The sequence below is a fragment of the Myiozetetes cayanensis genome, unplaced genomic scaffold (genome assembly GCF_022539395.1).
Source record: "Myiozetetes cayanensis isolate MyiCay16 unplaced genomic scaffold, myiCay2020 scf5-8, whole genome shotgun sequence".
Lineage (NCBI taxonomy): Eukaryota > Metazoa > Chordata > Aves > Passeriformes > Tyrannidae > Myiozetetes > Myiozetetes cayanensis.
The window spans coordinates 61,753,116-61,776,231 of record NW_026087742.1 but is presented as its reverse complement, the minus strand read 5'-3'; the positions used below and the strand labels follow the sequence as shown (position 1 = coordinate 61,776,231).

The following is a 23,116-nucleotide window of genomic DNA, read 5'->3' as shown; positions in this document are numbered from 1 at the left end:
GAAAATCATTCTTGTTCTAGTATCTTATCTTGCTGTACTCTTTGTCAAATGAGAAGTATTTTTGTAATAAGTGTTATGGAAGAAAAACTCTTGAACTGTGTGATCATCATATCTTCCATTATGTCCTCCAAAACCAACTTCTTTGACTCCTTTAGTCAGGTGCCTTACTGTTCATAGCAAGGCAGAGAGTCAGAGCCACTCCTTAGGTCACATCACAAATACTATCTCAGTCCCCATTTCCTTCATCTCTTGATTCACAGCACTGCAGCTTTCTTACTTACCCCTAACTACCCGGTAGCCAAGAAACAGTTTATACTTGATATAAAGGGATGTGTGTGTTGCCTGTGGGCTGACTGTCCAGCTGGAGGGTAGGAAAAGAGATCACTTGAACTCACATTATAGTCTTTTTCTCCATGGAGACAAAAATTTGTCCCACTGCCTTTCATTCAGTTCCAGTGAAACTTGTGGGAATTAATTGTCTCTGAAGAAAGATGACACGTGTTCACATCATGTTTCCCTTCAGAAAGAGGGTAAAAGAAAAAAGATGAGAATGTCATATTGTGTTTCTGGCTGTGTAATCCCGTGTCCCTGGCCCTCAGCCTTCTCCTTGGTGTGTCTATGTATTTTATGTAGGATTTATGGAGCCTGTAGGCATATGAAAGCAGAGGCTGTGCTTACTGTATATTAAGCACCCAGTAAAAAACAAAGACTCCCAGCTCCAAGAAGATGATGTATTGGATCTTCATGCAGATAACCTTAGGAACCTACAGTGGGTGCTTTCACACCATGGTTACAAGGAAGTAAACTGCTCGGCAATTTCTCACAAACATCACCAGATATGAGGATTTTTCTGCCAGTGCTACAATCTTCTCTGTGAGTTCCTTTATTCTTACTGTCTGGTGTTCTCCTGTCTCAAAATATGCTGCTGGCACCTTATGCTACATTGGCAACAGCAGTGTCAGAAATAATCAGAATTCCAATTTAAAAAGGTAACAACCTTATCATCTACTTATCTTCTGGAGGGCACTCAACCACAGATTAAGCTGCTAACTTGCTGAAAAGTAAGAACCCCAAAATGCCGGTGTACTCATGCACCTTTACAGATATATTCCTGGATGTAAGCTGCTGCAATTTCCTCTCTTACCCTCCACATAGTTTGCCACAATTTGAGAGCTGTCTTGGTGTCTCAGAATGCCCATGCCGCAAAACAAATTCACATGATTTGGCATCCTCAAACTGTCTTCAGCTGTCTTCACTCAAAAGCCACAATCTACATCCATTTGCCCATGTGGGGCCTAAATGTCTTCATCAGACAGACATTAATTCTCACAGGAGACCCAATACCCACAACAGAAACAGCAAGGGAAATTTATTTTGATATCCTGAAAAGTATTCCTGATCTATGGAAAACAGCTGGCAATTGCCATTCTGTGTCTTTCAGACAACGATCAGAAAGCCCTGAGTGGGGAACTGAAGCACTGAGCTGCTGCTCAGAGGATTTGCCCTGTGAGTTTGGTGATGCTGGCAGCAATGCACCTGGGCCATCAGAGTAAGACATGGGACTTCACGTAACAGCCTATATTGCTGCTAAATTCAGTCCAGTGGAGAAATATAGGGAAGGTGTGTTAATTATAAATGCTCAACTATGACATTAATTTGTTTTACTGTTATTTTATATTGTATGTAGAATTAAAAAAAAAAAAATCACCCCACTTTTTAGGAGTGAGGGGAAGGGAAGAGGGCATGAAATTGAAACAGAGAAAGCAGTATTCCGAACAGCTGCAGATTTCCATTTTAGAAGAGTAAAGTTTTGCAAAGATATACGTCCTTCCCAACTATAAAATCTTCCTAAAGAAAGATACGGAAAGATAGTACTTGGCAAGAACCCAGACACCGATCTTTGGTATAAATACCAAATTCTGTACAGTGTTGCAATGTGTAGTAAAACTCCCATCAGTAACCACCAGTAAATCAAAAGCTGTACAAACTGCATCCAACACCATCCTTTTAAAAGTCCTGTGATTACAGGCGTTGTGTTCTCTTAAAATTTGACTCCTATGTAAAGCTGAGATGCTTAAAAATATGTTTTTTATAAAAGGGCAGAAAGAACACTGCCTTAAAAAAAACTCCAAGAAAATACTGTATGCTTGAGCAGCTAACAAATTCGGTCCAACAATGAGCTCCATACCGCACACAATGTACTCTAGTTAACTGAGAGTGTGATTTTATGATGGGCTTAAAACAATTTAAGACTTTAATGCTGGCACTCTTCCCCCTACTATTCCCAGCTAAGTGTTTCCAGTGCTTCCCACATGTCAGGTCTAGATGCAAGTTGAAAGAGCTTGCTGAACATACTGAAAAGTCCTCAGACAAGAAGTATTAAGGATTGTGTCTTCTGGTGACAGTCAGAAAACTGTTTTGGCTATAAATGTTAATTTTCAGGCAGACCTCTTCTTTTAATGAGTTTGCACTTTTGCACAAATGTGGCAGAAGCCACAGCAAGACATCTATACTCTAGACATGTCCTAAGAAAATATGGGATCAAACCCTGAGACATGGCCAAGCATTGCCACATTTGTGTCTCTGTAGACAACAAACAATATTAGCATTACAGCAAAGGACCCATTTGGACTTGACAGTAGTGGAAAATTAGCTTGAATCTCATACCCTCTTCAGCTGACAGCAGTGTGTGGCTCAAAAGATCTACCCTGCACCATCTAATGGATAAGGGTAGCAGGAACAGAAAGCATGCTTTTTTGTCGGTGCCTCATCCTGGTCCCATATGATGGAAGCCAGGAGTGATCTGGTAAATATTTCATGAACCTTTCAGAAATCACAGATACAGGTTTTTTTTCCTAAACTACTGATTAACAAATATGTTGTACCAACAAAAACGAGGCAGGTAGAAGACATCTACTGCTCTAGAATGTGGCATACACTGATTACCAAATGCCCCAGCTCGCCAGCAAGCTTGCATAAATAAACATTATTTATTTATTTTTAAAAGTTCATATTAAAGGAAATACACCACGATAATGCACTATGGCCATAAAATGAGAAAACTAATTGTTGGCATTGTCAAAACAGTGCACATTTAGTAGAAACTGCCTTAATAGCCTCAGCCTTCACAAGTGTTTTGTTATTTGACTCAGTGACTCAGATGGCTTTTCCTGTTCTACCCCAACTAGTGCCTCTGAGTCAGAAGTTGCCATGGGACAGATTTATTTTTTTAGCTTCGCTCTTTGGGCTTTAACAATTCAGACAGACATCGCAACAATTTCCAGATCATTCTCATCACTGTACCAGCTGAACCTGGATTTCCTGCAACCACTTTCTCAGGGTAAAACACCCACTAAATGGCTGCCTAGCTCCTTGTGGTTTTCTGGGACAGCAGCAATAACACTTCCACAGAGGGAAATTTAACCCACATCACCAAATAATCCAATTTAACTTTCTCTGAAATATTTCCTCTAAGTTTTTACTAGAACTGTATGGCACTCGACAGCTCAGTCAATCAATGACTTCCTATGCTTCTGAATTATACTTGGTAATAAAAAAAGAGGATGTGTTTGGTTATATGGTTTTGATTATGACTGTGCGCTTTAAAAAGGAGCTAGAAAAACATTCAGATTGTCATCCATACACATTATTCTTTTTTAATAACTAGTCCAGTTTTCATTTGCTATATCTATATGACAGGGAAAAAAACCCCGACTGGATATGGACAGGAAAGACTATACAAAACAACTGAAAACAATGTTTTGATAACTCTGGTCCAGTAACTGTTTAGGGTACGCCTACACCCCTGATACAGAAATTCCAAGTTAGCACTAAGCCAGTAGGAAGTAATTTAACCACGGCACGCATAGCTTGGTGCATGCTAAATGATCCCAAAGAGGGAAACTCCGAATTATAAAGAAACAGAGATACATGGCTTACTCCAAGCTGTACAGATTCGAACAGGAACTTCAGTCTTTACAAGGGGAATGGCAAGTTGTGGTCAGTGCCACACACTTGGCATGTAAAAATCAAATCTAGGTCTGATTTCAAGTTACACATTCTTTTGTGCGTGTCCTTACACGTGATTGTGCCTGACCTCCAAAGGTCCCTTCCAATCTTAATTTTCCATGATTCAGTACCATACTTTTCTATCCTGTATGCAAGCATTTGGTCCTTCACCATGGCGGAATTTGATGACAATCAGCTACATAAACACGTCTTGCTCAGCCAAAGACTGCTAAGTGGTGTGCAACAATTACATTTTCCTTCTTCACCCAGACGTAGTGGGAAGCAGCATTGCTCTTTACACCTAGCAGTATAACACAGGCCAGGCAAGATATGCAGAAGATGTATTTTATTTTTCAGATATATTTTCCACAGGAGCTGACACTTCAGATTTCACTACTATATAGAGCACCTGAATTTGCAACATTGACAGATGCTACAGGCTAAGACTCTACATGATTTGAGTCCAATTCCCTCTTGAATATTTCCTCATACTTTAATTAGTCTTTCTTTTATAATAACACCTTCTGGAAATACAGCATAATGCTGCCAAGCCCACTGTAAATTGGTTTTTACAATTGTATTTAATACAGCTCATTGCCAGCCATTGTAAAAGCATCTCAGTTCTCTATGGAAATAAAAAACAATACAGAGTACAGTATATCTTTGCATAGCAATAAAAGAACATAATTATATCCTTATACTCATTAAATTACATTGTTTGGAAAAACAGACTTAGAAAATACCCAGTCCATCAGTACCTGGATCAGAATCAGTTAGAACTAACCTAAATTAAAGTAGGCAACTATATTATGAAATTCAAGCTTTGTGACAGACTTTCAAAGCCCAAATCAAACGCGCTCCTCTTCCTGCTTCTGGTTAGTTTTCATCATCTTTAACAGTTCATTGAAGACAGACAGATTTTGAAATGATACAAAAGTAAAAGGAAGCCATTTCCCTCCCTGTATGCTGTTGTTACAAGGCATCTTGTGGTGGTTTGACACTGGCTGGACAGTGGGTACCCACCAAAGCCACTCTGTCACTCCCCTCCTCAGTTCGGCAGAGGAGAGAAAATACAGTGAAAGGTTTATGACTTAAGGATAGGGAGAGATCAGTCACCAATTACTGTCATGAGCAAAACAGACTTGATTTTGGGAAACTGGTTGAATTTATTACCAATCTAAATCAAAGTAGGATAATGAGAAGTAAAACAAATCTTAAGAACACCTTTCCCTCACTCCTCCCTCCTTCCTGGGCTTAACTTTATTCCCCATTCTCTACCTTCTCTCCTCCAGTGGCACAGAGGGATGGGGAACGGGGCTTACAGTCAGTTCAACACATTGTTTCTGCCACTGCTTCCTCCTCAGGAAAAGGAGTCCTTCCCCTGCTCCAGTACGGGGTCCCTCCCATAGGAGACAGTCCTACATTAACTTCTCCAACATGAGTCCTTCCCACAGGCTGAAGTTCTTCATGAACTGCTCCAATGTGGGTCCCTTTTCATGGGGTGCAATCCTTCAGGAACCCACTACTTCAGTGTGGGTTCCCCACAGGGTCACAAGTCCTGCCTGCAAACCTGCTCCAGTGTGGGTTTGTTCCTCTCTCCAGAGGTCTGCAGGTTCTAGCAGGAACCTGCTACAGTGTGGACTTCCCACAGGGTCACACCGAGGGAGCTGATGCAGATGACACTGACATAATGTTGACCAAATATTGACTAAAACCCAAAACAAAGATCTGAATTTATACTAGTATAGGAACAGAATATCAAACCAAAAATTTATTAAAAAAAAACCATGCTCAGTACCCCATATATCTTAAATCTGCCAAAACAAACTTTCTTGTGCTTAACTTTTAGAACCGAAAAGTGGGTGAAATTCCATGGGTTAGAAACTTGGGTATGTGCAACATGGAAATAAAATTTTAATATCCCCCCTCAGGTTTACCACTAAAGAATATGAACAACCAAAAAACACCCCAAAAGGTCTCAGTTGTTTCCTAGGTGCTGAAAGAAAAGCAGGGGAAGAGAGGAAGGTGAGTTACCAGCCTTCCAACTGCAAAGAAGGTGAGTGAGCCCTTTACCTCATTGAGAAGCACAACATGAACTAATGTGTGCTACAGGGTTTTGCTATCTCAAATACTCTAAACTTTTCCACAAAGGACCATTTTTATGTTTTATTTACCAACTTAGCTGGAGCAGTACAAATACGTATCCAGGCAGCTACCTCAGTGCCTAGCTAAAAACAAACAAACAAACAAAACCAAAACGCTGAATTCCACAATTATTTCTAAGACAACCTGGTTGTACGGCTCCAGAGCTGATTAGGTATGGAATACTTCAAATCACAGAATCACTAAGGTTGGAAAATACCTCTTAGATCAGCAGTGCCAAGTCCTTCACTAAACCACGTTCCCAAGTGTCACATCCACGCATCTTTTGAATACTTCCAGGGACGGTGACCCCACCACTTTCCTGAGCAGCCTGTTCCAATGCCTGACTGCACTTTCAGTGAAGAAATTTTTTCCTAATATCTAATATCTTTATCTAACATAAACTTCCCCTGGTGTAATTTGAGGCCATTTCCTCTCATCCTTTGTGAATGTTACAAATCACAAAAGTCTTTCTTCAAAATGTCCACTTCTGGTTTGGGTCTTTCTGAAGAGCTATTATCATAAATGCAAAGATTATGAAGAGGAGGTAATAAGCAGCCCCCATCAAAATTCCTTCTCCCTAGTTGAAAATCATCCCTGAAACACATAGCTCAAAGCAATCAGAAAATAATTAAAATGATGATGTACAGAGACTGTTGCTTATTGTGCAAACCAACACTAATTAATTATTTCTTTGTGATTCCAACTGTCTGTATCCATATGCCACCTATGGTCCTTATATTTTGGTATTAAGTACTTTGGGTAAAGGTCTCATTTGTGGGTGTAAAGTGCCTAGCGCAATTCTCCCTCATATAACGTTAGAGATCCCTAATGGTAATTGAAAACTATAATTGAAAAGGTAATTAAAAATATGAGCAAAAAGAAGGTTAATACATTTCGTAGATTAATGAAGAGCATACCAATATGCAAAACATCTTAACAAGACAAAGCCCACTTCCTCCTAAAGAACAAAGGGAAAAATGACTATACACACCAGAATTCAGAAAAAAATTATCAGCATTTTTCTTCACTGAAATCACACTGCTGAACCTTTGAAAGCTGTAATACTTCAAAATGCAGCATCCAACAGACAGGTTTGCGTGGCCTTTTGGCTCTACTCAATAAGAAAAGGCAAAGTGGCACACAGTCACCTTGACAACAGTCAGAGTCCGCAAAACAAATAGCTGCTGCATTTTCTTGCAGAAAAACCCACATTCTGAAAAATTTGATACTCTTTCCCAAATTACTTGCTGTACAAAACCACAAATGCTAGATGAATGCTGACAGTAAAAAAGCATTTTTTGATTATTTGAAGCTGGGACACAGAGGTAAAGAAGAAAAGTGAGACATTGCATAGACCCAAGGTCCAACTAATCCACCAGGCAGGGCTTTGAACTGCTGAAGTAATGCATGATAACTGCTGCCATACGCTCAGGGAAAAAAAGTACTAGAAATAAACACATATACGGAATGATTCCTCTGCTGCTGTATAGCAGTCAACGAGATTCTACTTCTAATTTAGAGGGGTGTAGGGTTACTGTACACCTTTGCATTGGTGCAAAGTCCTGCAGTTTGCTCAGCTACTGTAGTTAATTCACCTGCTAAATCTTTCTTAACCTTTTCTTGTCACATCTGCAGGAAACTGTTGTCCAGTGAAGTTCATCTAGAAAGACCCCCATAAAACCAACTTAGCTTATAATTCTTCTGGTTTAGATAAACTCCACTTCATTAGAACAGGAGCTTCAGATGAAGCAGCTATAGGTAACTGAGATTATTTGCTTCTTAATTTTCAAGAGTTTACTTTGTGTTATGGTTAGGGCCTAACATCATCATTGATTAGACTGCTTTCTGCAGTGAGAGTTATATCACTTGTTGAATCTTTTTCCCCACAGAAATTAAAAGGTCCAAATCACCTTCCGTTCCCGCTCTCTCTTCCCCAATAATCTGTTCTTCAAATGCATTATGTACCCACTGACTACCAGTCTCTGACACTAAAGTATTTCTATTTCACTGAAATTCTTTTATATAACTGTTTCTGTTACTCTTGCAATGTCTGACCAAACCAACCCTAAATGCAGAGTTAAATAATGTTACTTGTGAAGCTGTATAATTTGCATTGGAAGCAGAAAAGAGAAAGAAGCAGACCGTCCTGCCTCCTGAACTTGTGTCTCTTTGCTGGAATGATAATATCTTCTTGTACTGACAAATTATGGGTGTTGAAATACATCTGCAATCCCCTGGACATACACTGGACAGCGTGGTCAGCAAGACACTGAGGTGACTGCAGTTAACATGACACACTGTAGCTGCCACACAACAAAAAATTCCCCTTAGAACAGCTCATTTAATAAAAACAAAGACTTAAAAATCTAATTTGTTACATTTATTTGTAAATGTGCAGTAGTCATGCAAAGTTGGTAAGGGATCCAAACCAAATTTTTAGATGAGAAACACTTTACTTACAAGTTGTATTCTAAACTAACCTGCCTCCACTAGCCAAATAATTGAGTCACCACCCAAAAAGAGGAGGAAGTTGGCAGCATATTCCCCAACCCATTACCTGGAATTGTGAGCTGAGGCAGTGGTGGGGCACACATTTGGTGTAACCAATCAAATCCAATACGCTTTTACTATCATGAGAAGTTGATTGCCTGGATTTTTCCTTCCAATAATTTAAAAAAATTTGTCTGACAGTGTGAATCCAGAAATCTATTTAAATAACAGAATTTAGGAAAAAGCTGTACTAAATTCTCTTTTTCTCACACACACACAGAACAGATGGAGGAGAGACAGCAAGTTCCCTGCTAGTCACATCAGCTTGTGAGCCAGACATTACAAAAACTGCCTCATCCAGCTTCTGTTGAAATCAATAAAAGCCCTTCACTGAAGACCATGGGAGATAGAAAATAACCCTCTCCATCTTCAGCCAGAATGTGTAAATGAGAAAAAACTGACAGCTTTCTTCCTCTCTGATTTTCATGTGGTTCCTAAAGATCCAGATTACAAAACACAATTTGTCAGCTATGAATTTTTTATGTGCTTGCTTAGCATAAATAAAGCTCATGTCTATGTGTAAATCAGGGAGACAGGCATCACTTTGCACTTTGACAAGACAGAGGTACTAATAGCAATGCATGAATAAGCATTACTGCATTTCAAAGCTCTGAGGATGCAGTATGTCCTACAACTAAGGAAATAGTTGGAGTGAAGAGGACTGAAAAAGTGCTACTTGTTCCTTAAAAAAAAAAAAAAAAATCATCATTTTGCATTGGTGAAAATTAAATTTAAAAAAAAATAAAATCCAGACACCAGAATTTGTCTTTTATCAGTTGGATAACTTGAAATTCAACTGGCTATTGTAAATACCTAGAAAGACTGTGACACTTACTAGAGCATCTACCATCTTTGAAATCAAAAAAAACTTGCTCTGAAGTGCTTCACTGGCATCAGCTTACAATAATTCAAGTATTCCTGCATTCCCCAGCTCTAATGACATTGATCACTGCAAACCCCTTTGGACGAAGGGCCCATTCATACTGGCCACGCAGTGTCTACAGGTTTTGTTCTCATTTTGCCTTGCATACTTGTGAGCTCCAATATTTATGATTTTACCCATGGCTTGTATTTTGGTCATAAATATTTCATCAGTTTAATTTTCTAAGCTGTTTCTAGACATAGATCCAAGAAGAGGAGGAATGGGGCTTTACTGTGTCAAAGTGAACTCTATCAATAACATCAAGCTGATGTCAATAAATATTAAGCAAGCAGGAAAATAGAAAATACAAGAATCTGCTTTAAAAAAAAAAATCAATCAAAGTTATACTCACTGCTGGTAGAGGACATACGGCTGTACTCAGACCTGCAAGACAATGATTTTAGTTAGAATTTATTACACGGAAAAGAGATCATGAAAAAAATTACCAAATATAACATACACTGTATATTAAAACAATTTAATGCCTATTTGGCATTATTTTTGTGTTGAGAGAATAATTGGAACAAGTTATGAACACTGATTCAGAAAAACTGGCATCTCACATGAATTTTGACATGTAAGCAAAGTGAGTAAAGCAATTAGGGTTTTATCCAGGGCATTCATGCTACCTAACTTTAGGTATTAAAGCTCAGAAGGCTCTCTATAAGGAAAAAATAGTCTGCTTCAGACACAGGTCAGGACTAGAAGTCCTACTAGACTTTGACTCAGCTCTAAATGATCTCTAAATGCAGCTTCGTAGATTTTTTTTTTCTTTTTTTTTTTTTTGAGAACTGCATTTGAAGAGCAGAATTTTTATAGTTCTTTGGCCACAAAGGGCAGGGAAGAAGAAAAAAAAAAAGAGTGCCAAAATACAAACATTTAGATGACAAAGCTTTTTGCTTTAGGAAACCATTTTCCTCCTCAAGACATCTCTCAATAAAACTATAAGTCCATTGGTTATAGTTCAGTGCCTCCTGGATTACCCATGAGAAAGTTAGAGCAGTTAAGTATTCTGAGCAACAGTGCAATTAATTTTTCAGATGCATTAAGCCCAATCTCCTGAAAACCCCATTCTGGGCTGATTAAAACATAGCCCATTTATGTCCTGAAGATTCAGAAACACTAAATGTAAAGAAAATACACCATCACTGAATACTAAACAAAACAAAACAAAACAAACCACCACAAATAAAAAAAATCCACTTCTGAGACCCTACCTATAACTTCTGGGTGTTTGGGTTTGGAGTTCACAGTCACAAAGCCTCCAACCTCCCACTTGCTGGGTTCCCAGAACAGACCCCACTTTCCAGAGCACTCAGTCAAAATTAACATTTCACACTTATTCCCTGCAGTGCCCTGAAAATAATAGTTAAAGTGCTCAGGGAGCTGTAACACAGTTCTTGGATTCAAACCTAAATGCTTGTTTTTACATAATAGTTGCAGTAAGTTTACAACATTTCTTTAACTTAAAGAAACCATAGGAGCGTGACTTCTAAGGTATTTGTGTGGATACCATCTAAGCATATTCTTAGGATACGTTTACGCTCTAGCCTCTCAGGCATCCAAGAGAATAAAGTGCAATCATTCCCACATATCTATAGTACCTGGGTTTGATTTTAATATGGACACATCCCTGCAGAAGAAACAAAGCAATTACAGTCATCCCCATATTTCACAGCTCTGTGCTTAGCACTCAGTATTCCACAGATCAGATGCCAAGACTGCTGGTTTACGTGAGAAAGACCATGAGGAACTACCCCCAAGTCTTTTTGCCAAGCCTGCTGCATCAGTGAAAGATGATACAATCTGAATTTTTCACAATACCCATGAAAAAAGGTCCACTAATACCATCAAGTACTACGAGGTTATCCTAACTTTTGGAAAAGATATGGGCAATGCTGGGGAGAGAGTTGCTGATGGGGGCTTGCAGCTCTCCCTCGCTTACTCTCCTTTGCTAATCCTGTACCCCCAGCCACTTTGATAATGCCAGGGAGCAAGCAAACATCTTTGCCACGCTGGCAGAGACCACAGGATTAGGCCATTAGTAGCCACTATCAGTCACCTATGACTACCTGTTACATAGCACCTTCTCCATGAATAAAGTGCTTCCCCTCAACCAATAGCCTCCAGGACCCTGGTGTAGCTGGGAAAGGCAGAGGCAGTAATAACATTGTTGGCCCAAATGCAGGCTTGCTGCCCGGTGTGCAGCACCAATTTACACACAAAGACAAGGTATTTCCATTTCTTCTCATTTGCACAAAGTAGCAGCTGGTGGTAACCCACAGGGGGCTGGCTCCCCCATCACCAAAACTTTACACCATTTATACATTGTAGTAAACAAAGAAATCACTGTTCACTGGCTACAAGTCACAGAGTTCCTTTATTGATTAGTGTTCTACCTTCTATTGTTTAATGGTTCTCTCACATCTCATGCTAATTAGTCCACAGGCTCAGTTTTTCTCTTGAGTTGGTGGGTTTCTGGACTCACTGGGCTGTGAGTTGCTGGCCACAATCTCCTCATTTCTGCACAGTTGCTGAGTTCGCTTTGTTAGATTCATCCTCATCTTGGGAGTTCTGCCAAATGTCCTTGTGGCCCACAAATTCCGCATTCTTTGTGCCCACTATCAGCAGTAAATCCCTCTCCCCAAGCTTTGCTGACCTTCTAGGTCGGAGATCATTGAAGTATGTCAGGCTCCAAACCTTAACAGCACAATTCTACCAACGAGTAATTTATCTTTTTAACACATCAACATGAGCAGAGATGGAGACCTTCTTCCTACTGCTGGGCAATGTACATGCATCACTGGTCCAGCTCTGGGCAGGGACCAAGGGGAAGTGATCGCAAGAGCTGGCTAAGGTGCTGTGCAGGCCATAAAACTGCACAGTATTTTCAGCAGCAAGTCACGTCAGTGTCATTTGGCACCATGCATATTTGGAAGGGTGTGAAAACTGTGTAACGTGTCACTCCTCATAAGCCCAGAGGCAAGCAATATGCATCCAGCTGCCTCCAAGCATCCCAAGCAAGGATTCATTTACTCTGCACTTCTGTTTGAAAACAGCCTGGGGCTGTCCTTCAGTGTATCCGTGTTCAGCAGTTGGCAGCTAATTCAAAACGAGTCTGCACCGCTTGTATTTCAGATAGAAGTGAGACAACATTTTGCCTTTTGCTTACTGCAAGTGGTAGCAGCATTCTATTACTTCACACTGTTATTTTATTACCCCAAAGTGCTGCAGGCATATTATAGGACATGGAGAACTAATGAGTCCTGAACTGAGGGAGAAGCAGTCCTTACAAGCAGGACTTGAAAAATGAGACAAGAGGAAAAATAAAAAGATGGGGAATGAGAAAGGAGGAGACAATAGTGTGCTTGGAGACTAATTGCATAGACACATTTTAATAGGCTTCAGAATTGTATTGTTTGTTTGTTTGTTTTTTTGTAATTCTAATATTGTTTAACCTAATATTTAATTCATGTTTGTTGCATAACTGACATACACATAATTAAAAAAACCGGATAATTAAGCTCAAAGGCGTATGTCAACCTCAGATACCAAAACGAGGACTGCACCCTCACTAAGCTACCTCTATTGTCAATAAAAAGAGAGGTCTGAAGTCTGTGTCTCCCTAACTGTGTCTAGTGAAGAAGCCTACAAAAACAACATTTCTAATGTTGTACCATTGGTCACATGTCTAAAACCAAATGGGATGAGTATGAGTCTCTGTGTGGGCTCCCAGGACTGTGAATCACCTTTTGTCCTCCCTCCAACTCCCTTCTTTGTTTTGTATCTAGTCCTTGAGAACAAAAATAACACTGCTAGTAAAATCCTTAATATTTTCAAAACATTAGCACAAATCATTCAGATTCGTGGCTTACAAAATATTTTTTTTTTCTGAAGTTAGTATAAGTCTTTTAAGCTTTTCAGACTGGTACACACAACAAGCATTCCCTTTGACAAAGCCATATATTAGAAAAATTAAGTACTGAAACAAACAGCTCCTGGGGCATATAGGCTCTCTGGACATCAAACGACTTTGCTCCTTTCTGTTCTTTCCATTCCTGTTTAAACATCCCAAGTATCAGCTCCTACCAGTTCCCTTGGAAGAGGAATTTCCCATTAGGATAACTTTAGAGTAAAACACTCTTGGGCTTTAATGGTGACAGATGGGGGCTATACTGGGGCTCAGAGGTTCCAGGCTAATTATATGGTCTTGCAGCAAGCTATTTCCTCTGAGAGATGTTAGATTATAAATAAAAGGAAAGAGACATTCAGGACAGAAACTGAACAAATAGAGAACTATTCTTTTTATAGGCACATAATGAGAAAAAAAAATTATCAAAATGGGTATTGAAACAGTGTGAGGTACTGAAAAGGAAGGCTCATTGATCAGTCAAAAAACACACCAGTCTTCAAAGAATTTGTCCTCAATGATCAGTCCACCAGCAAAGAGGAGCTATGAAGATGTCAAGAGACATAAAAATAGGAATGTAGAAGCTTGAGATAAAGGTTGGACCTTGATACCCATTAGTGCCATTGAAGGATCACAACTGTGTGCTATCAGAGAGAGTAATAGCACCAGAAGCACAAAAGATCCCAAGCAATCCTCTGAGATCTATGTGCATTGCTCGTTGCTGATTTGTGATACAGAGAAACATCCTGGGGAATACCAGCAAGTAGCTGCTAGTGCAGCTTGCAGTTATTGAGTGTGGTATATGAAAACACTATTTCTTTGGGTAAGAAGCATGGCTATATTACAGCTATGAATCACACAAGCAATGCAGCTACACCAGCATTGCTCTGTGCTTGGGTTCCTTTGGCACACTGATCAGCTGTGGCACAGCATCACGTTAACACAGATACAGCACTGATAGCGACGGTAATAAACAAACATTCCCAAGAGAACTGTCTGGGATCGAGGCCAACTGCCATGAAACAGTCTGCACCTGTACCATTAAAACCTCTTGCCTTCCAAAACATACTGGTGAGTGGCCTGCTGGGAATGATCCCTGAACCATGGTAAGGTGGCAAAACAAGTCCCTGGCCCATGGTAAAACATACCCAGGAATGACATGGGAGAGAGCTAGATGGCCCCATCTAAAATGATGCCATCAACCATTTTAAGTATGGACAATTTTAAGTATGGACAATTGTAAGCATGGACAATTCTGTCCTGGTGCTCAGAGACACCCCTACATGCTGTTTAATGCACTGTCATGGCTGGAACTAAGGCTTCTGAGCCGTGCAGCATTTCTTACATAATACTACAGCCCAATATGCCCATGGTCTCCATTACCAGGGCTTCTAATCCCATCCCTCTAAAACAAACTAATTGAAAGTTTACAATCTCTTTTGCTGCCTGCATCCTTCACTTGCCTAGGATTGATGGAACAGCATCTGCTTGATTCACGTTTCCCATGCCTTCTCTTCATAGAGCTGTTGCAGATTTCACTGTTACATATTAAGAGCTGTGTTTAACAGCTTCTTTGCCTTCCCTCCCTCAGAAAGTGCTCCATGGGGCACATGGGAGTATTTTATAGCAGTTAAAGCCCCATGCACAAGTTAGAAGATTTGACTTTGTAGCTCTGTCCTGGGTTTCTTCTCACCGAATTCCTATTGATCAGATTACAATCCACTTCACTAATACCAGTCCGATGCAAATCTGTCACTTTCACTGTACTTCTACTCATGTAATCAAGATGACTGAAACGGAATAACTCAGAGTCACTTGTCTCAAAATCCTTGCTCTAGATTTCTAGTAGAATGATAAAGTTAGATGACAGATTCCCATCATGCAGCTCTAATCACTACACTCAGAAGCTTATTACCAACAGTAGTGTTTGCGACCCCACATGAGAGACATCATCATCATCATATAAGAATGAAAGGTTGGTTGTAATCTTCCAAAAAGCACCTGATGAGGCAAGACCACTCTGTGCTTTAGTGAATACACCTGCCTGCACACTGTGCTCACCACTTATTCACAGAGCACTCCCAGCGGGACAGTCAGGTGTCATGTATCCACACATTCAAAGCCAGGGTCAGTCATCTTCCTGAGGTCCTGGTTCTCTTAATTAGCAACAGAAGCAGCCTGATTTATCCCAAACGTCAGACATTCACACCACTGCAGTGAACCTCACTGCTTGCTGGGACCTAGCCATCAGGGTGTCAGCACAGAGCTCGTGGCCACCAGAATGTGATTTAAAGTCTGTTTCAGCCTTATTTTCAGTGCTTAGCCCCAGTACCAGGCACTAGCAGGTATGCCTGCCCTGAGGTTCAACCAAACAGCTTCACTCCAGTGACTAAATCTGGTTAGATATGGTGCTTCAACCCAAATTTGTGACAAGCAGCTCAACTTTACATTATCCCAATGTCAAATCAGAGACAAGTTGAGTACCATGACATATCTGGACTGATGTGCCTATGTAAAGTGAAAATCTCAGCAAAATCAAAAGAAGCCCCAAGGTAAAAATAGGCCTTAAAAAAATGGGCCTTGGTTTGTGTTCCTGAGAGTTTCTCATAGATGGATGAAATATGTGACAAGAGACTGACATGTCATTTTGAAGGACTACCATACAGATGACAAGGTCATAAGTGTTGAATCCCTTTCAGCTAGAAACACGAGACATGAAAACAATCTCTCACCTCAACCATTCCACTATTCATTTGATAATTTAATTAACCCATTCTGACTGAGGACACCCATGAATCACAATACTCTTAGTATTTTTACCTTTAAGTAAGAAACAACCTTTTTTTTAATATAAGCTTCCTTGTCTTCTATTAACAATTGTGTTTTCTACTTTAGAATCTCACACATTTTACAGAGCTGCAACAAATACAATTTTTTTTAAATCTGCTTAAAAGATAAGTTAACAGAGGCTCAAATAATTTGCAATTTGGCCAGGATCACACACATACAGCTAGTGAGAGCCAGAAGGAAAACCAACAAGCAAACATAGCCCAGCCAAAAATTAAACATAATCTCTGCAAAATTAATTTGAGGAATAGAAACACAGAAGCAAATGTAAAGGAGGCAACATGCACCATGAGTATTAACTGTTACCAAAGAGTAATGGAAATATAAGTGGAAAAGTTGCAAATTCAAATAAATTAAAAGTTACAACTTCTCAAAACTTAATTTTAAGGAACTTAGTATTATTTTTTCTCGCTTGTTTGGTTTTCTTTCCCAGTTAACTACAATTCTGTAAACTTACATATTTCTCCTCCCTTCAATATCTCTCTTCCACTTGTTTTTCCTCTCTGTTCACTTTCTAATAAAAGTCCAAAGAAAGACTATTCTACTCCTCCAAAAATGTCAGGTTTTATAATACAAATCCACTACTAAAATTATTACCAGAGTAAGTATCACCCGTACTTCTGGGCTAAAAGTTTTCAGTAGCAAATGAAATTAGGTTTTTATACTAAAACCCCCCAAAATATGTTTCCCAAGAAGACACAATTTCTACAGGCAGAATCTCTCAGGCCAAGGATGGACAAACAATTTCAAATCTCATTAATAAACAGCCAATATAAACTAATTGGCTTATATGTTCTACACCCTTTATTTAGGTACTTGGCAACACCAGCTCAATCCATTCTTATTGGATTCAGGAACTGAAAATATGCTATTTTTGTTCATCAGACTCTTTGCCAACCCTATTTACCAAGGCAAATGCAGTAGGAGGAACATGTTTTCCAACGGATGAGGAAAATGAAGTCTTCAAATTGTAATTGATCTTGCCTTTAGCACAGAGTTTTGCCTGCTTTTGTGGCTGGCAGCCACAACAAAACCCTAAGCAACATATGCCCTGTGGAGTACTTGATGTGTTCAATTCGTTAGCTGCTGTAAGCAGCTTCAGCAGTACAGGCTCCATATAAGAGCTCACACATCATTACATGTAATCATTGAAATGACAAGGGCTTGCAGCGCCTGGATTTACTAGAGTCACTATCCACTATTGTTCCCTGAGTGGCAGAGAGGGACCACTCGACACAAAACTGTTACTGAATTACTCTGACGGTTGTTTCTCCTTATACTTTCAGAGTATGAGAGCTGAACTTCAAAACAGGTACTTGTTTGGGTTTTTGTTTGTTTGTTTGGTTTGGTTTTGGGTTTTTTTAACCATTGAGTAACTGGAGAAAAAGTAAAGTAGCTCAATTGAGCAATAGCTGTGATGGGACTGAGACAAAGGAAATAGCAGATCTCCTGGTAGGAGGGAAAAGCAAGTGCTGTGAACAGTTGGTTTGGTGAGAAAGCTGAAATATAAACATTGTGAAAGAGACATACATGACATGTTTATCAGAGTTAAATAGCTGCTAAACAGAACTAAAAATAATAATTGAAATGCAGAGATCCATTGCTTTTCAAAATAAACGTCACTGCAAAGCACTGCAATTATTAATTACCGCATGTCATTGTTCAAATTCCTCAGACAGACTTTAACACCAACTTCCAGTTTCCAGTGACAAGCATGGGACAGAGATGCTCCATAAAATCATCAGCTTTAGCATCTCATCAACACCAGGCACAAGCAGCTGTCATGCTGGCCACTGAGGTCTAAAGGCTAATGTTACCAGCTGGGTCAAATCTTTCCAAGTGCCTGTCCCAAGGCAACCCAGGTTTTTCTATTTCAGATAAACACAGCAAATTAAGAGTGACTTGACCCATAAGAGCTTTTTGAGCTTTGAACCAGTCATGAATTCACTGATTACTTTCTCTTCCTTTTACTCAGGTTCCCCAAAGGGGACTAATCATATCTGGAAACGAGGCATGGATTTTTTTCTTTAAGTTCATGTCACGTGACTTTCACCATTAGGTGTGCCCACAATAGAAGGTTAGAGAAAAAGTCCTTAACTTCTCAGACCACAGAAGAGATTTAAAAAAAAAAAAAAAAGAATTAAAAACTGGATATATGAAAAAGATTACCACATTCAATTTTCACCTTTTTGTTTTTAATTTGTAATACTGCTAGTTCGGTTTTGGTACTGTGCTCCTGACACCACTGTGAAAAGAATCAGCTTTACAGTTTTGCAACAGTCAGACAAGAGGTCAAAAGAGATACATTAGACAAGAAGCTGGGATAGCAAGAAGGGAAGAGAATGAAGATGCAGGAAAGAACAACCTTAACATGAGCATGCAACCTTCTTTTGCCCATGTGGAGCCAGAGAAGGAGCAAAAGCTTGTTGCCATTCCTGATAAGATGCCATGACAGCAGCACGTAGGACAGGCTGGAAAGCACTTTCCTCTTTCTCCAGCAGAGACGGGCTGAAGGTGTGAGCTCAATAGCAGACCCCGTGGATTACGCTTGCAGCTACATGAACTTAGGAGAAGCAATCCAACTAACAAACATAGCACATCTCTGACAGTAGGGTCATGAAGTCATAAAAAAAAAGTCTGTCTCCTTGATTCTGATATGACGCTATAAGCAAAGTTTACAGCACTTCATAGGCTACCATTCTGAGTATCGTGAAAAGTATCATGATGAGTATCATGACAGAAGCAACTCAATTTCAGGAAGCCTACAAATCTAACTTGTTTTTTAGGTGGTTCTCTAATAGTCCTTTTAAGGAGTCAGCTCTCTCTGCCTAATGCTGTCTGGGTGTCACTGCCTGAAGGACAGTACAGGTACCTGGGCATGCTTCCAGACTATCCTCAGCCGCACTATCCCTAGGATACGAGGATGGGGGGGCACCAAGCCCTAACCCACGTGTCTAGAGCCCGCTGGGCCCCACCGCTGAGGCAGCACAACGTGCTTTGGAGCTCAAACTTAAAGCCCGTGGCCACGATCTTTTCACGTCTTCCTCCCCACGTGTAGCAGGAGGGCGGTGGGGACCTCCACCGAAGGCGTACGTGAATCCCCGGGGCTGCCCCAGCAGGGTGATGCCCCGCGCCAGGCGCGCTCCCCGCGGGGTCACAGCTGACCCCCAGCCCCGGGACGGGAAGAGGAGAGGAGAGGAAAGGCAAGGAGACCCGGCGCCGAGCGGGATGGTGCCGATGCGCCGGCCCCCGCTGTAGGGGGACAGCCGTGCCGGGCACTCGGAACTCGCCGCCCCAGCCCCGCCGCTGCCGGGACGCGCTCAGCGGCGGCCGCCGCAACAAGTGCAGCCCCGCAGCCTGCGCCGGAGCCCCGCCGCGCCCCCGGCCGGGGGCAGGTGCGACTGCCCCACTCACCCGCCCGTCTCCGCTCCCGAGTCCACGCAGTCGTCCTCGCCGCTGGGCTGTTTCTCCATGGCGGCGGCGGCACGGTGGGGAGGGCTCCAGCCCGCCCTCCCGCTGGGAGCGGGGGCTGCCGCCACCGCCTCTGCCGCCGCCGCTCGCCGAGTGCGGGAGGCAGCGCCCGCCGCCGACACCGGCCGGCCCGCCCGCCCGGGAGTCGGGGCCGCTCCTCCGGCCCGGCCTCCCCTTCCCCGCCCCGCTGCCACCGCCCTCCCGCCGCCCGCTCCGACGGGAAGGGACCGCCCGCCTCGCCCGCTCCCCTCGCAACAGCCCGGGCCCGCAGAGGAGACCTTCCATTCACGCGCGGGCACGGGGGTTAGGGGCTCATATTTCAGAAACCGCTTCAACACCTCCACTCTGTCACTTTCGTGTTTCCACGCGCTAAAGGTGCGGCGCCCCATATTCGGTGCAAGTTAAGAGAGTCTGATGGGCTTACGGACGTCCTCAGTACTCATGTGGTTTTGGACCATTTCGCTGTTACGGCCTTTTGATTTGAAGTCTTTCACTGTGCTGAGCTTTCTCCAGTCTCTCTCCCTCAGTGCTGCCTGGCACTTGCTCATTACATCGAATACAATAATTTTGAAATTACACACAAAACCGGGCAGGGGATGGTTTTCCAATCACATGAGAATTTCTGTAATGATGCAAAAGGAGCATTCTGAATGCTGCCTGTGAAGACATGTTAAGTAGGAAAGCTGACTGGTATTGTCAATAACATGAGAGTTCAGGCAAAAGTTGTGGGTGAGCTCCCATACTCTGTTCATGTTGTGCATGCCTGCTTGTTTTTATTTGGAGGTGAACACCTCTCTTTCTCCATCACTTGCAAAAATGCAAATATCCACCCAATTAGGTGTAAAACAGTATATTGCTCAGCTAAAGAAAAAAACCACAACAACTAGTCTTCCCTTAATCCACTCATTCAGACTGTGGCAGATTTTACAAGAGCAAGAGGCAGAACTGATTTGTTACCTTGTCTCTCCGAGCTGGGATACCAGCTCTCTGTCTCTTCTGAATCAGCTTCTAGCACAAAACTGTCATGGAGTGCTCTGTGTTCCCTACAATCTAGATATTGTGTGACAATTAAATCTACCCCACAAGTGGAAATCTCTTCCATTAATGTGTTGTGGAAAATACTTTGATGAATTGGAATTTTCTCTTCAAAAATCTCTAACAACTACCAAATTTCTAGCATCTGCAGGAGATGGCCACTTGCAGAAAGTGATCAGAAGTAAAAAAAAGAAGTTTTGAATAAAAAGTTATTTTCTTCTACCTTTTCTTATTTGTGTCCTACAAGAAGGAAGCAAACTAGTGAAAATCTCAACATTTAAGACATAAAATCGACCAGAATATAAAAATATACCACACAAAACAATCTTTCGTTGGCATAAGAAGTGCTAAACTGGTTTAGTTTGCTACCAGTGCTTATATATAAATCTCTACATTGCATGACATTGATATTTCTCCCCTCATTTCAAGCTTGCCAGCTGTATATAGTATCACAAATATTGACATCTAGCATTGTTTAACAGGCTGGGTGTAATTCATGCTACTGTTTTCTCTAATAGTGTATGGTCCCAGTTCTCTAAAATAATCTGGATATGAGAAGGACCATTGTGAAATCAAAGGAAAAGAAAACACCTTGCAAAGAACTGTAAAGGTGTTGTTGATGTATTGTAGGAACAACAAGTGAGTACTAAACTCCAAAGTGCTTTTTATGAAACTAGTGAATTTCCACTGCTTTATCGGGAGAGACACTGAACTTATGTGCTGTCTTATGACCTCTCAGCATCATCTTGAAGTTCATCAAGAATTAAAAAAATCAGAACATAGGAAAGTTGGTATTTGATCTGTTTTGACTATCTGGTTAGATTTGCATGCATGTAAAGTGGATAAATAATTTCTCATTTTATGTGGAGGATTTCACATTAACGTTCCCATAAATATAAAGCTTTAGGTATGGAATAAGCCCCCTTCATTACAATTTCTTTTCCATCCTTCCCCCAGCAAGTTGTTAAATGTTAGTTTGGAGAGAAGACTATAAATAGGGCTTATACAGTACAGTCCTGTACGTGCACCTACATAATTCAGAACACATGGAAACAAACTCTTCTATCCTTTGTGAACGGTAAACTGCCATCGAAAACAATTTACTCACAAAATTAAATTCATACAATTTCTTTTAGGACTGGGACCAAAATGCTGTGCTGGACCAAAATATCTGTCTACCCAGCTTGCTAATATTTGAATCATCATATTCAGGTAGGAGGCATTAGTGTGTTTTCAGACATAGTATGTCATTAAGAGATTTCCCCAAGGCTACAGAGAGGCAAAACTGAGACAACAATTCAGTATATCTTGATTCCCAACTTGGGCCTCTATTTTGAGTAAACATTTTCTTCTCCACCACTGCAATGGCCACAGATGACTCTAAGACCCCCAAAGAAGGTATGTGATAGTCTCTGTTACCAGGATTGGACAGACCTGGCTGTCTCTCTGATCCTTAGTCTACACACATGCATTTATTTGGCTAGTGCAACTGTGCTTAAGAACAGGTCACTTCCATTTGCTTTTAAGAGTGATTTCAAAGTGAAATAAACTGACTCTAGCCACCATTGAGCTGATTTAAGATGTAACCAGACTTCCTTAAATATTTAGAAATAGGTTTAGTTAAATCGATACATTTCTGTATATAAAATTTTAGGTGGTCAGCTAATAGATCTTTTCAATCTCTGACTTTTATTATTCTAGTTAGTAATGTTTAAACACTGGCATATGAGGGGATCTGGAATAGATTTTTTGCCGCATTTAAGATTAATTTATTCCATCTGTCCCAGGGAGGAAAAAAGAAACATTCAAAGGAAATATACAATTAAGATAGTAAGTAAAACTACCACAAACTGTAGGTTCTCTTATTTATATATTTGCCCCATTTAACTCTGTTTTATTCTGGTCTTTCACATAATTACCGTGAAAAGGAGACTTCCCTGCATTAAATTCCAAGCATTTCAGAGATTTTAATGAATGAGGTGTTAAGTCCTTGCCTTTCCTTAGGTTTTCTCTGTAACCTGTACTTTACATTAGGTCCTCCGCAGGGTTTCTTGAAAAACAAAAAGTTACATTTTAATTACTTTCTTATACTTAGGAAGCTGTGATGTCAGTTTAAAGACAAAGATAATAGTGAAAATATTTCAAGTCTTTCATTTAGCGGCAGTGGTCACAAGAACTCAGACACATAAGTACCAGGAGACATCTTCAAAGATGCCAAAAAAGTAAAG

At 40.8% G+C, this 23,116-nt stretch overlaps 1 protein-coding gene across 3 annotated transcripts in view; it reads right to left on the bottom strand.

Moving 5' to 3' along the window:
• FAM124A (family with sequence similarity 124 member A) overlaps positions 1-19,961 on the bottom strand; it is a 56,365-nt gene extending 36,404 nt beyond the window's left edge. For 2 of the 3 annotated variants that reach the window (XM_050331377.1, XM_050331378.1), the window contains exons 1-2: positions 19,797-19,961; positions 9,978-10,009 (exon numbers count right to left, since the gene is read on the bottom strand). In XM_050331377.1, coding sequence (XP_050187334.1) covers positions 9,978-10,009; positions 19,797-19,855 — 91 coding nt within the window. In that variant the 5' untranslated portion in view covers positions 19,856-19,961. The remainder of the gene's footprint in view (positions 1-9,977; positions 10,010-19,796) is intronic. The other variant, XM_050331376.1, reaches the window with a different exon arrangement.
• Positions 19,962-23,116: the final 3,155 nt, after the last annotated feature.